We start from the raw sequence: 13429 nt of genomic DNA on the forward strand, positions 1-13429 counted from the left end.
GCCCGTGCTGTAAACGTTATTGAGGGCGCAAAGAAAAGAAAAAAAAAACATAACCCCTCGATCCGCTCAGCATTATCAACCTTATCGCGCGTAACCCCTGAGCTGAGGTCGTTATTTTGACTGGGGGAAAATAATAGGGGATTTTGGGCAGCTTTGACCCACCCTCGTTCACGTCAAAGTCTCCGGCTGGACGGGATGGGCTAGCGAAGTTGTAGACGTGGCAGGCTGCGAAGCTGAAAGCTGTGGATCTATCTTGTTTGGAATTTACTGTGGCATACCTTACCACGTAATTCTCTCTTTTCCCCTTTTTTTTCCCAAACGCCAAGTCCAGACGTCACATTGACGGAGAGACCCCAGAGAGTCGACATTTCTTCTTTGTTTCTTCTTTTTAATACCATCCGTGATACTTGTTCTTTCTCGTCTTTCCTTTGTCGTATTTTCTTCCTGGATTTCCCCGACTTTGTGGTGATTGGCGCATCAACCCACCAGAACCTTAAAAGAGCTACGGAAGCTGCCGACAGCAGAGGAAGCTGTTTGGTGATTCATGGCTGGCAAGAAGCATTCTTGTTGCACTTGAAATTTAATAAATAAAAAAAAGGTTAAGACTTTGCCAAACCCATTATCCAAACCTCTTTCTATTCATGGTCATCCGATGAGTGGGAACCGCAGAACTAACCCGTTCGTACGATTCAATCAGCTACCCAGACCCGGCCTTGACATCTCCAAACACCCCCCTTCTGAGAGCGCGTCGAAGCGCCACTCCTCTCCATCATGGCCTCGTCGCCCGCGACGCCGCAAGGGTCGTTGCGCCAGCGCAATGTCCCCGGCGCAAGCAAGAAGAACGACGAAAAGAGCTCCCAGCCTGTGGACCTCAAGGATATAAAGAAGGCTGCAAAGGGCCAGCCCGTTGGTCCCGAGCGCGATCACCAGGCTGCCTTCACCGTCATAACCGTCTTGGCATTCATCACCCGCTTCTGGGGAATTAGCCATCCCAACGAGGTCGTTTTCGACGAGGTTCACTTTGGAAAGGTACGAATATATCCATTCGCGGCCATTGGTCATGTTCAAAAGGCGTAGCCAGGAGAAGTCGCTACTAACATGTTTACCACTCCCCTCGCTAGTTTGCCTCGTACTACCTCCAAAAGACCTACTTCTTTGACGTTCACCCTCCGTTCGGAAAGCTCCTCTTCGCATTTATGGGATGGCTGGTGGGCTACGACGGTCACTTCCACTTCGACAACATTGGCGACTCTTACGTCGTCAACAAGGTCCCCTATGTCGCCTTCCGCTCGCTCCCGGCCCTGCTGGGTGCCTTGACCGTATCCGTCGTCTACCTGATCATGTGGGAGTCTGGCTACAGTGTGCCGGCATGCATTCTCGCCGCTGGTTTGGTTCTGTTTGACAATGCCCACATTGGCCAGACGCGCCTGATCCTTCTCGACGCCACTCTGGTCTTTGCCTTTGCCTGCAGCTTGCTGTGCTACATCAAGTTCTACAAGATGCGCCACGAGCCGTTTTCCAGAAAGTGGTGGAAGTGGCTTATCTTGACCGGCTTTGCGCTTTCCTGCGACATCTCCACCAAGTACGTTGGTGTTTTCGCCTTCATCAGCATTGGATCGGCCGTCGTCATCGACTTGTGGGACCTTTTGGACGTGAAGCGCAAGGACGGTGCGCTGAGCCTGCCTATATGGGCCAAGCACTTTTCTGCCCGCGCATTCGGTCTCATCATAATGCCCTTTATCTTTTATCTCTTCTGGTTCCAGGTTCACTTTGCAGTCCTCACGAGGTCCGGCCCCGGAGACGACTTCATGACGCCCGAGTTCCAGGAGACTCTGAGTGACAATGTCATGCTGGCAAACGCCATCACAATCAACTACTACGACACGATCACGCTGAGGCACAAGGAGACCAAGACGTACCTTCACAGCCACCCGGACAGGTACCCTCTGCGCTACGACGATGGCCGTGTTTCTAGCCAGGGTCAGCAGGTCACCGGTTACCCCTTCAACGACACCAACAACTACTGGCAGATCCTACCCATGAACGACGACAAGCAAGAGGGTCGTGTTGTGAGGCACCAGGAACTCGTCCGTCTCCGCCATCTCGGAACCGATACCATTCTTCTTTCCCACGACGTCGCCTCCCCCTACTACCCTACCAACCAGGAGTTCACTACGTGCTCGCTCACGGATGCATATGGTGACAGAGCCAAGGACACGCTGTTCGAGGTCAGGTTCGAGAACGGAAAGCCCGGTCAGGAGTTCAAGAGCATCGCCTCGCACTTCAAGCTCATCCACAACCCCAGCAAAGTAGCCATGTGGACACACACCACCCCGCTGCCCGAGTGGGGCCACAAGCAGCAGGAGATCAACGGCAACAAGCAGGTCACCGTCAGCTCCAACGTGTGGTTCGTGGAGGATATCCCCTCGCTTGAGGCCGACCACCCCCGTCGTGCCAAGGTCGAGAAGAAGGTCAGGCATATGCCCTTCATCCAAAAGTGGTTCGAGCTCCAGCGCTCCATGTTCTGGCACAACAGCCGCCTCACCAGCAGCCACCCTTACGCCTCACTGCCCTACCAGTGGCCATTCTTGCTTCGCGGTGTCAGCTTCTGGACGCAGAACGACACCCGCCAGCAGATTTACTTTTTGGGCAACCCCATAGGATGGTGGTTGGCCAGCAGCTTGCTCGCCGTCTACATTGGCATCCTTGCAGCGGATCAGTTCTCGCTGCGCCGTGGTGTGGATGCGCTTGATCATCGTGAGTTTTTTTTTTTTTTCTGTCGATGACATGAAATTTGATCAACTCGTAGGTTATGTGCTAACTAATCATGTGATATAGGCTCGCGCTCGCGTCTGTACAACTCAACTGGATTCTTCTTCTTGTCGTGGTTGACACACTACGTGCCATTCTACGTCATGGGTCGTCAACTTTTCCTTCACCACTACCTCCCCTCGCACCTTGCGTCCTGCTTGGTGGCGGGTGCGCTGATCGAGTTCATCTGCAACTCTGACCCGATGGACGGCGACGATGTCCCCGCTACGGGCGGTAAGAAGGCTGTTGCCGTCAAGCCCAAGCGCCACATCACGGCGGCCGAGAGGTTTGCCGGCAAGAGCTTGATGGTCACATGGGCCGTCTGCATGGGTATCCTCGCCATTGTCATCGCCGGCTGGTACTTCTTCCTGCCGCTCACGTACGGCTACCCTGGCCTGTCCGTCGACCAGGTTCTCAGGCGCAAGTGGCTCGGCTACGACCTGCACTTTGCTAAATAGATCGACAATAGCGAAGGGCGGGTATGATGCGATCCAAGGCCTCTTTTAATTCAATCTCTTTCTTTTCTTTTGGGAGATCTTGACAATGGTTGTCGATGTTTTGTACGATGGAGTAGAGAGTTACCCGCGGAAGACACTTTGTTGCTTTTTATAGAAGGGGCTCAGTGTATTGAGGAAGATAAAAAAAAAGGAAAAGAAAAAAAAGAGGAGGGGGATTTGAGGACTACAGATACAGGCGAGTCTCTTGGTGACGATCTCACTCCAAGATCGTTTACAAGGCTGCCACTTACAGCAAGCATACTTGAATGAAAATTTCCTTGGTTCATTGTACCGTCGCCGCCCTTGTCTCAAATCACATGGACGTTGAAGGGAATTTTTCACGACTTCTGGTTTTGGAGTTGATGCTGGAGTGGGACCAAGTAGAAGGTAAACTTACAATTAGTGTCGAGCTAAGAATTCAAGGACTTCCAGCTAGGTCAGCGAGGGAGTCAACCGTACCCAACTCGACCAGTGTTTCGGAAGGATACATACTATATCGCCCAACTCACCCAACCACCACAACCTCACGCAGCTTCGAACCCCCGGGCCGAGTCCAGCTCAGCACATCGTCGACGAGCTCCTCCCGTCCGGGTGCCGCATCACGGACAAGCTCTACCGCCGCCGCCGACGAGGGCGCGCAGCCGAGGCCGTCGTGCACGCGGTACAGCGCCGCGGGCCCCGTAACGCGCGCCGACCCCCTCTGCCAGGCCTTGCCGTGCGCCGCGAGCCGCCTCTTTTGGTCGCGCCGCCTCTCCAGCGGGAAGAGGTCCTGGTCTGCGCCGGCCACCGCAACGGCAGCGACGGCTCCTTGTTGGCGCCGCCGCCGGTGCTTGTTGGCCGCGTTGCGCGCGTGCAGCCTCGCCCAGGCCTGCTGCGTCTCGGGGCAGCAGGGGGTGCTGTGGCTCGTGCCGCAGCTGTCGTCGTCCCACGCGCCGCTGACAATGTCGCCCCACGGCATGCTGTTGAAGAGGTCCGCGTCGGCGGCGCGGAGGCGCGCGACTGCTGCGCGGAGGTTCGGGCGGGCTAGCACGTGCTCCACGACGTCGAGCGGCGGCAGGGAGGCTGGGAGCGAGAGGTAGGCGGCCAGGTGCTGAATGGCGGTCGAGGGGACGATGGCGTCGAGGTGGGCTGGGGGCGTGGCGATTGTGGAGGATGCTGTTGGGGTCGTGGGTAGAGGGGGCAGTGGCTTGGATAGTTGCGGTGGCTCGTGTGCCCAAGTACTCCTCCTCTGGGAGAGAAAGTACTTCTCGACCTCGTCGTCGTCGTCCTCTGGTGGGGAGAGTGACAAACCGCACAGTCTGATCTCGTTTGCCATCGCGGCGCCGAAGCTTCCATCCTTTGTCCACTGGAAAGAGGGTATCCTGGGGGTGCGTGTGGTAGAGGGGTGGCTGTCATGGTCCACACCGTCGTTTGTCTTTCCGACTCCAGCGGATGACATAGCAGCCCCCTGACGGGACCGGCTCTTCAGGCCAAAATTCATGAGCCCGGCGGGCGTCCAGCTCCTATTCTCGGCCAGCAGGCGCGACTCGGCCTCGTCCCTGCGCAGCTTCAGCTGGGCCTCGGCACGCCGCCTCGTCGACAGGCTGCGGCTCATCATCCAGACGCGCGTCTCGGAGAAGCCTTGCGGGGTGCGGGCTTTGTTGCGATGGGTGGTGGTGCTGGAGCTGCCGCGGGGACTGTCGCGTACTGCCACTCTGGCTCGGGCGAGCTTCTGCTCCTCTTGAGAAAATGGTGACGGGGACAGCTTGTGCTCCGTGCCAAAGTCTCGTCGGGCTGTTGTTGCCTTTTGCTGCTCTCGCTGCTGATTAGGATGATTCTGCGTCGAGGTTGGCCAGAGGTTACGGATTGCTTCAAGAGCGAAACTCATGATTCTGCTCGCGGCTGTCTTTGGGGGTGACTGTGCATGTAATGCAGAGCGCAAGGATTTTTGTTTTTCACTTACCGGCCTCCCTAGAAGTCAAGATAGAAAAGCCTACTCAACTCTGTTGCCCTGTTGTTTATGTGACTTTGATGATATGTATGGACTCAACGGCAGTTGGTGAGATGCGAGCGCGGCGCAAGTCACTTTTAAATGTGATCGTGGGGGTCCATGGGGTTGAAACTCCTTTGTCTTTTGTGAGCATGGCTTTCCTTGGTTGTATAGTAGTTATCATCCCTATTACGGATTTTTTTTTTCAGCAGTCCCTATTCCAAAAATCCAGGCTTCCAAGCTGGGTTATGTTCTGGACCTCTGCTTTTCTCATTCACAGTGGCGCGGACACAAAGAGGTACCAGCGAGACAGCACTGTCGGCATTGTGCCTAAGGAGCGCACAGAATATCTCTTTGTTTGCTTTATGTCTCTGCAAAAGTACCATGTAGCCCTTGTTCTGGCCTAGTCTTTGTACACATCTTTGTTAGTGTGAAGGAACTACAACAAAGATGCTGCTCTTCAGGACTTTATCATGGCCACGTCCCCATCCCAAAGGATGCTACCAGGTTCTTTTACTCTCCGTATATCAATATCTCATCGACTTCGTTCTGGACTGCACCATCCCATAGTGCAACAAACGCATTGCGTACGACTCTGACAAACCAGCCGCAGATACACACCCGTACACTAGATAACAAAAAGAAAAGATACCCAGAAACAAGCAGCAAATGTGCATCAAATCACTGCCCACCAACAATATCCAGCGCTGCGAAGCCTGGAAAGCCGAGGCGCGCCGCGTCGAGGGCAGCTGCTTCATGTGCCGCTCCAAGCGCAAGGTTTGCGACATGCAGGTCGTCGTGGACCGCCGGGCCCAGGAGGCCAGCGACAAACGTGTGGACCAGCACTGCAGCGACCTGCTGAGCAGCGCCCCCGGGAAGGCCGAGAAAGCCGAGCAGGCCCGCCGTGATCTCCACAACCAACAATGGCGGTGGCAGAAGCAGCAGCAGCAGAAACAGAAACAGCAACGACCCGCGGCAGCACCGGCGAGGCCGGCACGGCCACCGCCGGCTATGCGGCCGGGCCACGTCGCCACGCAGCAACAACAGCAGGTAAGGCCAACTAATGGCTACAGCAGTAGTAGTAGCAGCAACAGCAGCAGCAGCAGCTTCAGTAACAGCAGACAGCCGGTTGGACAGCAGCGCATTGCGATTCCGATGTCCAAGTACTCTACAATGGCCAACGCCAGGCCGTCGCCCATGCCACAGGGACCGCCGCCGCCGCCGCCGACCGCGCCGACTAGGCACAGGCCGACGAGGGAGAGGCGGGCTACGCAGCACCCGGCAGCGGCGGCACGCGCTATATCCCCCGTCGAGGGGTCCGATAGCGGGACATTCACGCCGTCGCCGTCAAGTCCCGTGGCTCAGGTTAAGGTTAAATACGGCAAGTCCTACTTTGACCTTGACTAGTGTCAAAGTCTGTATTCTTCAATGTTTCCTCATATCACTTTCGTCTTTTGTGGCTAGGATATAGAAAAGCGCTAGAGTTCATTGCCTTGTGTTTGCAGTTGGGGACTTCATAACTTCCTGTATATTCTTTCTAAAACTAACAATTAATTTCTTCGTTCATTCAAGACCATGAAGCCTATCGTTGGTACGTTGACAGTTGAGCCTCGAGCAAGGTCTTGCTCCTAACAAGTGATGTTCTGTCCCTCTACCTTGGTGTCATCTCCAGCACAGCTCAAGATCCCATCTGACCTTACCTGTACAAACAAGCCTCGACCTTCGTACTCTGAACTCGGAATCACCCAAAAGTTCACAAATGTTCCTAGTGTTCCTGACGCGTTAGCAAGCCTAGATCACCAAGCCATAGACTCGAAAACATAAACTCAAGAACAGAAAATATAAAGAATAAATCCCCATCAGAAACCCGAGTTCAAAGCACAACCATCCCCACCCCCTCCGCCCAACTACCCCCGACAGCCCCGCGAACATATGGCGATGCAACGCGTTTGGTGTGAGCCGGTCGGGGAAGCCGAGACGAAGGTTGCCGAAGGAGGGTCGGAGGAAGCCGCTCGAGAATAAACCCAAACGCCTACCTCTTTCCCCCGGAGACAGTCTCAGACGGCTCTTCCTATTACTGAGATATAATTGGGTTGGACCCTTTAGAGGTCCGGATCATCATGGTATTGGGGATTTATCTTTGCTGAAAGGGAAACGAAACGGGCAAGGAAAGGACAGGAATGGGTCAACGAGGGTGCAGGGTCAAGTAATGCGAACCATGTCCATGGTGCTTTACCTCACCAGACAGAGGGACAAAGGCGACAAAACAGAAGAAGGCTGGCCAAAGACATCAGACAGAATAACTGGGTAGGTACTGCAATCGATGTAGTGCAGCGAGACAGAATCGGAATAGAAGGAGAATATCCAAAAGCAAACTCACATTAGACAATCACTCGACCCTGTAAACAGTCATCGCGAATGTAGCTAGGCAGCACCGCCCATACTGGACGGCGTTGTGCGAAGACGCAGCTAGATTTGTGGTGGTAAATCTGAAAGAATCTTAAGGTCGGCAAAAATTTGGAGGCGCGCTGGCTTTTGGTGGGAATCAAATGTGGGCCGCACGCTGCAGTTTTTCTCCACAACTTGGCTGAAATTCCCACCTTCAGCCACCTCCTTCGTACCTACCTATCTATCGTAGAAGCCACGCTTCGACAAAAGTCACCTTACCCAGAACAGTTTATCTCCACGGCGCAAAGGAATATTTCATGCTATCAATCGAATGGAGCAAACTGAATTGGTTAACAGACGGGATAACAATAGTATTGCCTGTCAAGATAGGTTTCTAAACTAAACTAAACTAAACTAAACTAAACCCTTTGACTTTGGTGTGCCAGTGAGCAATGCCTGCTCCATCAACCAAAGTCATTCCATATTTCCCTGTTATTTCTTCCAAAGTTCCTCCCAATGCGAAAATCCCTTTCGCTTTCCGCAATGACCAATCCGCATAGCAAAAATTGAACAAGCGAGGATAGAGAGAAGAGTGCGCAATCTAGTATGTTTGACAAATGAGTAAAGATCATCTTCGCGTCGACTTCATCTTGATCTGCTGAAAAACACAAATCAGGTCCCATATTGACAACTTCTGTCAAGATGCCCACATAAAGAAAAATCAAAGGTGCCGTTTCTGTCATCATATCGCTGGCAAGAAAAAAAAGTAAACAAATAGAGTTCTCCCGAGCAACGAGAGTCAAAATCTTCGGCAATTGATTTGTATCAGGTGTCCAAAGAGACGTCAAAAACAGATAATAATCAATAAATAATACAAGGCTTGTTTCTCCCGCTCCATCATAAATCAAATCCCTTCCCTTCAGTTTTGAGAGAAACCCAGTCCCTGGTACTGGTTCATGCGCCAATCATTAGGCAACAGTTCCTGAGACGTGGGCTGAGAGTATCCAGCGGCGACGCTGGGGATCTCGCCAAACAGAGGTGCGGGTGAATTCTGCTTGACCCCATTGGCGGGGAAGAGGCAGAAGTCTGCGCCCATCTGTGCGTTGTTTTGGAAATCGTCAAAGCTCTCGTCGTAATCGGCGAGCGTGCTGGGTGTAAAAAGCATGGTGTTTCCCTGGCCAGTCGGCGAGAAGTGGACCGGGGCAGCCTTGGTAGTCTGAAACTCGGCATTGGTGACAAACGCAAGGAACTGCGCAGCATCCTTTTCGCTAAAAGGGTTCTGCATCTGGACTTGAGCGTTGGCGTTGTAAATGTCATCATAGACGGTGAAGTCGCTGCCGGGGTCTTGGTACGGAGATTGGAAGGGAGAGCCGCCGCTCACATTCGAGTGCGACGAAGGGGTCGCATGGTCGGATGGAGCTGATGGTGAATAGTCAAGAGAGAGCTCCTGTGGAAATTGGATCTGGAACTGATCCTGAGCCACATATGTGGGGAACTCAATGTTGTTGTTGTATGCCGGCATGGTGTACTCCATTGGCGGGGTGGCCAGGCCGGCAAAGGCACCGTTGTCACTGGGAGGAGTGGGCATGTTGGTGAGCTGAGGAGTGGCGTGCGTCACGCTGCCTGAAGGATTGCTGTCAATCTTCTTGCCGCCGTTGGCCTTGGTGCGGACATAGGTCCAGCCGTGGGCTTTCTCCATGTGCTGCTTGCAGTTCGACTCCCGTTTTGACTTGTATGGGCAAGGCTTGTACAAGCACTCGTACATGGGCGGAGCCGCCGAGTGTTTGTCGTTGTGGTGCCTGTCCATCTCCTTCTCAGTCGGCCATCCATACTCGTGGTATTTGCACGTGGGGACGGGGCATTTCCACGGACGCGAGTGCGTCTTCTCGTGCTTGGTCAAATCACAAGGCCTCTTGAACTCTTTACCGCACCCAGGCTCACGGCACATCTTGGGCGCGTACTCCTCAGGGGGAGCGTTCTTCTTGCGGCGAGCCATGGAACGCATGATCTCATCGTCGTCGGCAAGCTGCTGGCTGGCCGAGCGCTTGAACCGGATGGGGCTGGTGGTTTCCTCGTCCAACTCGACAGGCTCGCCAGTGGCCAGTGAGATGGCCTTGCCACCACTGATCCGAACAAGCTCAGCTGGGCGCCCGTTGACGGCAATGCCACCGTGGAGCTTCACCTCCTCCTTGATGTTGGGGTCTGAAGCGCCCGCCTTCTTCTGATCGGCAAGCTGTTGGGCGTATTGCTTGATTTGATCGACAAGGTCGATGAAGTAGCCGCTGCTGTAGGGAACGTCCTTGGGGCGGCGCTGCTCTGTCTCACTGAGGTAGACAACTGTGGCCCGGATGCACTGGACGGTGGAAAGGCAGAAGTCAAGGTAAAGCTTGGGAACTTTCGTGACCCCCTTCATGGCATTATTAGCATCCCCATCGCCTTCTAGCAGATTCCTCGGGTAACTTACCTGTGCTGTCAAAAGCAGCGTCTTTTCCACATCCCTCAAGCAAACAATTTGCTTTGACTGGATCTTGCGCGGGCATTCCAGGAGGACAGGGTGGAACTCCTTGAAAGAAGAATCCGCGAGGAGGGGCTTCAGTGTGTGCTCAAACACGCGGTTTGTTGCGCGGGCACTAAGGCTGGGGAGGTTCTTTGAGGTGGAGGAAGCGGCCGACCGTGTCACGGCAGAGCCTTTAACTCCGGTCTTTGCCGGAGTTGAATCAGCATTTGGTGTGCTCTTCTGCTTCGTCGACAGAATTGATGAACCCAGTCCACTGTCGGATTCGTGGTGGTGAGATTGCCCAGGGCGACGGACGGGCCGAGGCCTCAGCACACGACGTTCGACATCCATCTCCTTGCCAATCAGAGTAGGGTCCAGAAGGCCCCTTGGAAGAGGGTAGCTGTTGTCGCGGAAAGCCTTGTTGGCGCTAGGAGAGTCCAATGACATGCCAGCAAGGGTCTTCTCGATATCGCCGAGAGTCAAAGCAACACGGCGACGGTGCGCGTCGACGACATCATCGAGGTCGGTATGCGATCGAGTAGGTAATGAAGGCGGCGTGAATGAGGACGAAGACTTAGGTGTTGCTGGGCTGATGGGTGAGAAGGTAGACCCTTTGGTGAGAACGGCCAAAGTGGTCTTAAGAGGTAGGACAGAATCAGGACGAGTCATCGGGGTCCTTCGAGGGTTCGACATCTTGGCGTCCTAGACTTGCGGGGAGAGTCCCCAGCTGCTTTTACAACGTTCAATAGAAGACGAGAGGCTATGGACTGTTAGCGCCCATCCACAGGAATGTAGGACAGTTTGCAGAGATAGGGCTGAAGCGGGGATATGTGAGTCACAACCACGCAAGCGCGGACGCATCACATCCCCATTGATTCGAATGACGACAGGTGACGACGCGGGATTGGCCGGCGCCCGGCTTGTTTAGGAACCGGCGTGGGATAGGAACGATTGAAGAGAAAATGGGTAATCCCAGGAACCAATCCTCGTGGGTATAGCTTTCAAAGCTAATCCCAGGACGAGAGTGAGAAGGGAAACAAAGCAGTAAACATACCAGTTTGCAGATTTCAAAGCAGGCACTTGGCGCCAGGGCACGGCGATAACGTAGTTTGATGGCAGGAAAAGGCCGAAAGTTGCAATCCAATAGTGTATAAAGGATGCCAGCAAGAGACAGGCCTGATAAAAGGCGGCAGTAGACGGTGAGGAAAACAATGGAAGGCGATGGCGTTCCGAGCACTCCGGATCCCGGGCAGTCCGTAGGTTATGAGACGGAATGACAGGAACAATTGGCGTATTCGAAGGCGAGTAAGCCCCCAATTCGTAGCGAGCACAGGACGCTGGGACAGACAAAAAAAATCGAATAAAAGAAAAACGAACAAACCCAATGTGATGACGAAGCAGCGTGACAATGATTGCGAAAGCAAATGGAAGGAAAGAGGAGAAAATCAGAAACGTCAGGCCGAGGGATGTCTTGAGATGATGAGTGAGATGGATTTGGCGGCAGAGAGACAGCTTCCGTCTTTGGTTTCGAGGGGAGCCATGTCCTGCCCATATTATTCTCACGCTGTTGCCTAAAACTTGCTCCACCTTGGAGCGGCTTGTCCAATTGCGGTTAGTGGGGACGAAGCCATAGCCCCAGCGTTACAACGGGCAAGGGTCCGTCTGGAAGTCACTTTGTTTGTAATCACATAGCAGTTGACCGCTATTGAGCCGCAAAAAGTACATTTGCTCGCACTGCGGTGGGCTTGGTCCTGCTTCGCCTCTCCCCCTCGCAGACCACAGGGTTTCTGGTTTGTCCTGAAGTCGTGATTTGGCGCCAGGACACCTTCAAACATTATTTTCGACAGATCCTACAGGGCCTAATTTTGTAGTATTTTGATTTATGTCAGCATCTAGTTCTAGATTGTAGCTTAGCCGTTCAATGATTCAGGATGAAGGATCAAGCAAACTCTTTCTCAATTTAATTCTCCCGTAGAAGTTCGGCAGTACGGGAGTGCCCTTTTTTCATCCTTGCAACTGACAGACCCTGTGTAGTTGGTAAGTGTTAATTAATTAAGGTAAGCAGACTGGCCAGCTCTGGCAAATTGGTTCTTGGCACGACACCATCGATTGCGATTGCGTCGCCGTGGCCTCCGTTTCCTCACGAGTTACTGTATAGCTTGTAATCTCCCCAGGCACCGCTTTGCAAGCTTGTAGAAGCTAACTTTTGGTCTGAACATAGCATTGGAAATTCTACGTGTGAAGTATCAAAGGTTTTAGGTAGCCATTTGAGACAAGCAAACAAGCAATACACAGCCAGTCCTGGGCTGCCATCAGACCCACCTATCCCAACACTGATTCTTAGCGAGTACACCCTGGGCCAGTGGGAAGGAGATGTACGATACGGACGGAGTACGTGCTTTATAGATCTGGATAAGATTGCACGGAATCAGTCATTTGCAAATCCTCTCATATACTATTCAAGCGTCATGCCATTCCAAGACACAGATAAGTAATTGATAATAATAACTTACGGCTGAGGAGTCCACCGACGGGAAGAGTCCACGAACAAAAGCTTTTTCTTCCCAACCCAATTCCTGTTCCCCCGCTCACGGTTCGCGTCCAGTGTTGTGATTGCTTCGTTTGCCGCCAGTCGTTTGGTTGGGGTGGTAAGGCTGAGTCTACTCGGCCACAGGAAGTGGCCGGGGGAGATCCACTCGCTTAATTAAAAATGGTGCTGTTGTATTCATATCCACCAATCCCCAGAGACTCGGCGTAACAAGCGTAGGTAGTAATACGAACGCCAGACCGACCGTTCCCTTGGGTGGTGAATCAAACGAACAGTAATTCCTTGGAAAGAAATGAAAGAAATACCATTAAAAAGTAGTTCATATGCAACCCGACATGCCCTGCCACATTTTGACGGTCAAAGAAGAACGTGCTACTTCAAGGTTTTCGTTGGAGCTAATAGGATTATTTTCTAACGAATATTCATTTACGGAGTATCAGTTCACCCCCCCCCCCCCTTTTTTTTTTTTTTTTTTTTTCTCTATCTCAGTCTCCCACCGTTTTCCACAACAAGCTGGACGTGATGACGCGCTGGAAACCTTCAAAATGGACGAATCAAAACCCAGAGAATTGTGAAGCCTGCCTACAAACATCGCTGTGACTGTAAATTTCGCCGCTTCCCGTCCTGATTGTTGGGGGCCGGATGATCGCAGGAAGCCCGGCGCAGTCCACCCCCTCCACTCTTTTAACGTCTACGCAACCCGGGCCACCTGGCACCTC

General features: G+C 53.2%; 3 protein-coding genes across 3 annotated transcripts; 2 read left to right on the forward strand and 1 right to left on the reverse strand.

Moving 5' to 3' along the window:
- The first annotated feature begins 263 nt into the window (after positions 1-263).
- Positions 264-4866, forward strand: MGG_04427 (dolichyl-phosphate-mannose-protein mannosyltransferase 4). The gene is made up of 4 exons (XM_003713472.1): positions 264-598; positions 698-1029; positions 1122-2757; positions 2839-4866. Exons 2-4 carry the CDS (start codon positions 772-774, stop codon positions 3267-3269), a joined length of 2325 nt encoding a protein of 774 aa, XP_003713520.1. The 5' UTR covers positions 264-598; positions 698-771; the 3' UTR covers positions 3270-4866.
- Positions 4867-5946: 1080 nt separating this feature from the next.
- Positions 5947-6684, forward strand: MGG_14741 (uncharacterized protein; the record flags this gene model as incomplete). Its single annotated transcript, XM_003713473.1, has 1 exon — positions 5947-6684. The coding sequence occupies one exon, from the start codon at positions 5947-5949 to the stop codon at positions 6682-6684; it is 738 nt and encodes a 245-aa protein (XP_003713521.1).
- Positions 6685-7985: 1301 nt separating this feature from the next.
- Positions 7986-11679, reverse strand: MGG_04428 (zinc finger transcription factor ace1). The gene is made up of 3 exons (XM_003713474.1): positions 11217-11679; positions 10130-10922; positions 7986-10072 (listed from the first exon to the last, which is right to left on the reverse strand). Exons 2-3 carry the CDS (start codon positions 10853-10855, stop codon positions 8585-8587), a joined length of 2214 nt encoding a protein of 737 aa, XP_003713522.1. The 5' UTR covers positions 10856-10922; positions 11217-11679; the 3' UTR covers positions 7986-8584.
- Between the last annotated feature and the right edge of the window lie 1750 nt (positions 11680-13429).

The sequence above is a fragment of the Pyricularia oryzae genome, chromosome 2 (genome assembly GCF_000002495.2).
Source record: "Pyricularia oryzae 70-15 chromosome 2, whole genome shotgun sequence".
NCBI classification, from domain to species: domain Eukaryota; kingdom Fungi; phylum Ascomycota; class Sordariomycetes; order Magnaporthales; family Pyriculariaceae; genus Pyricularia; species Pyricularia oryzae.

Bases quoted from the DNA above. Each gene is read 5' to 3' on its own strand.
- MGG_04427 (XM_003713472.1), top strand. From the start codon at position 772: ATGGCCTCGTCGCCCGCGACGCCGCAAGGGTCGTTGCGCCAGCGCAAT. The intron at 1,030-1,121 runs GTACGAATATAT...TCCCCTCGCTAG, and splicing joins ACGAGGTTCACTTTGGAAAG to TTTGCCTCGTACTACCTCCA. The intron at 2,758-2,838 runs GTGAGTTTTTTT...CATGTGATATAG, and splicing joins TGTGGATGCGCTTGATCATC to GCTCGCGCTCGCGTCTGTAC.
- MGG_04428 (XM_003713474.1), bottom strand. From the start codon at position 10,855: ATGTCGAACCCTCGAAGGACCCCGATGACTCGTCCTGATTCTGTCCTA. The intron at 10,073-10,129 runs GTAAGTTACCCG...AATGCCATGAAG, and splicing joins CGCTGCTTTTGACAGCACAG to GGGGTCACGAAAGTTCCCAA.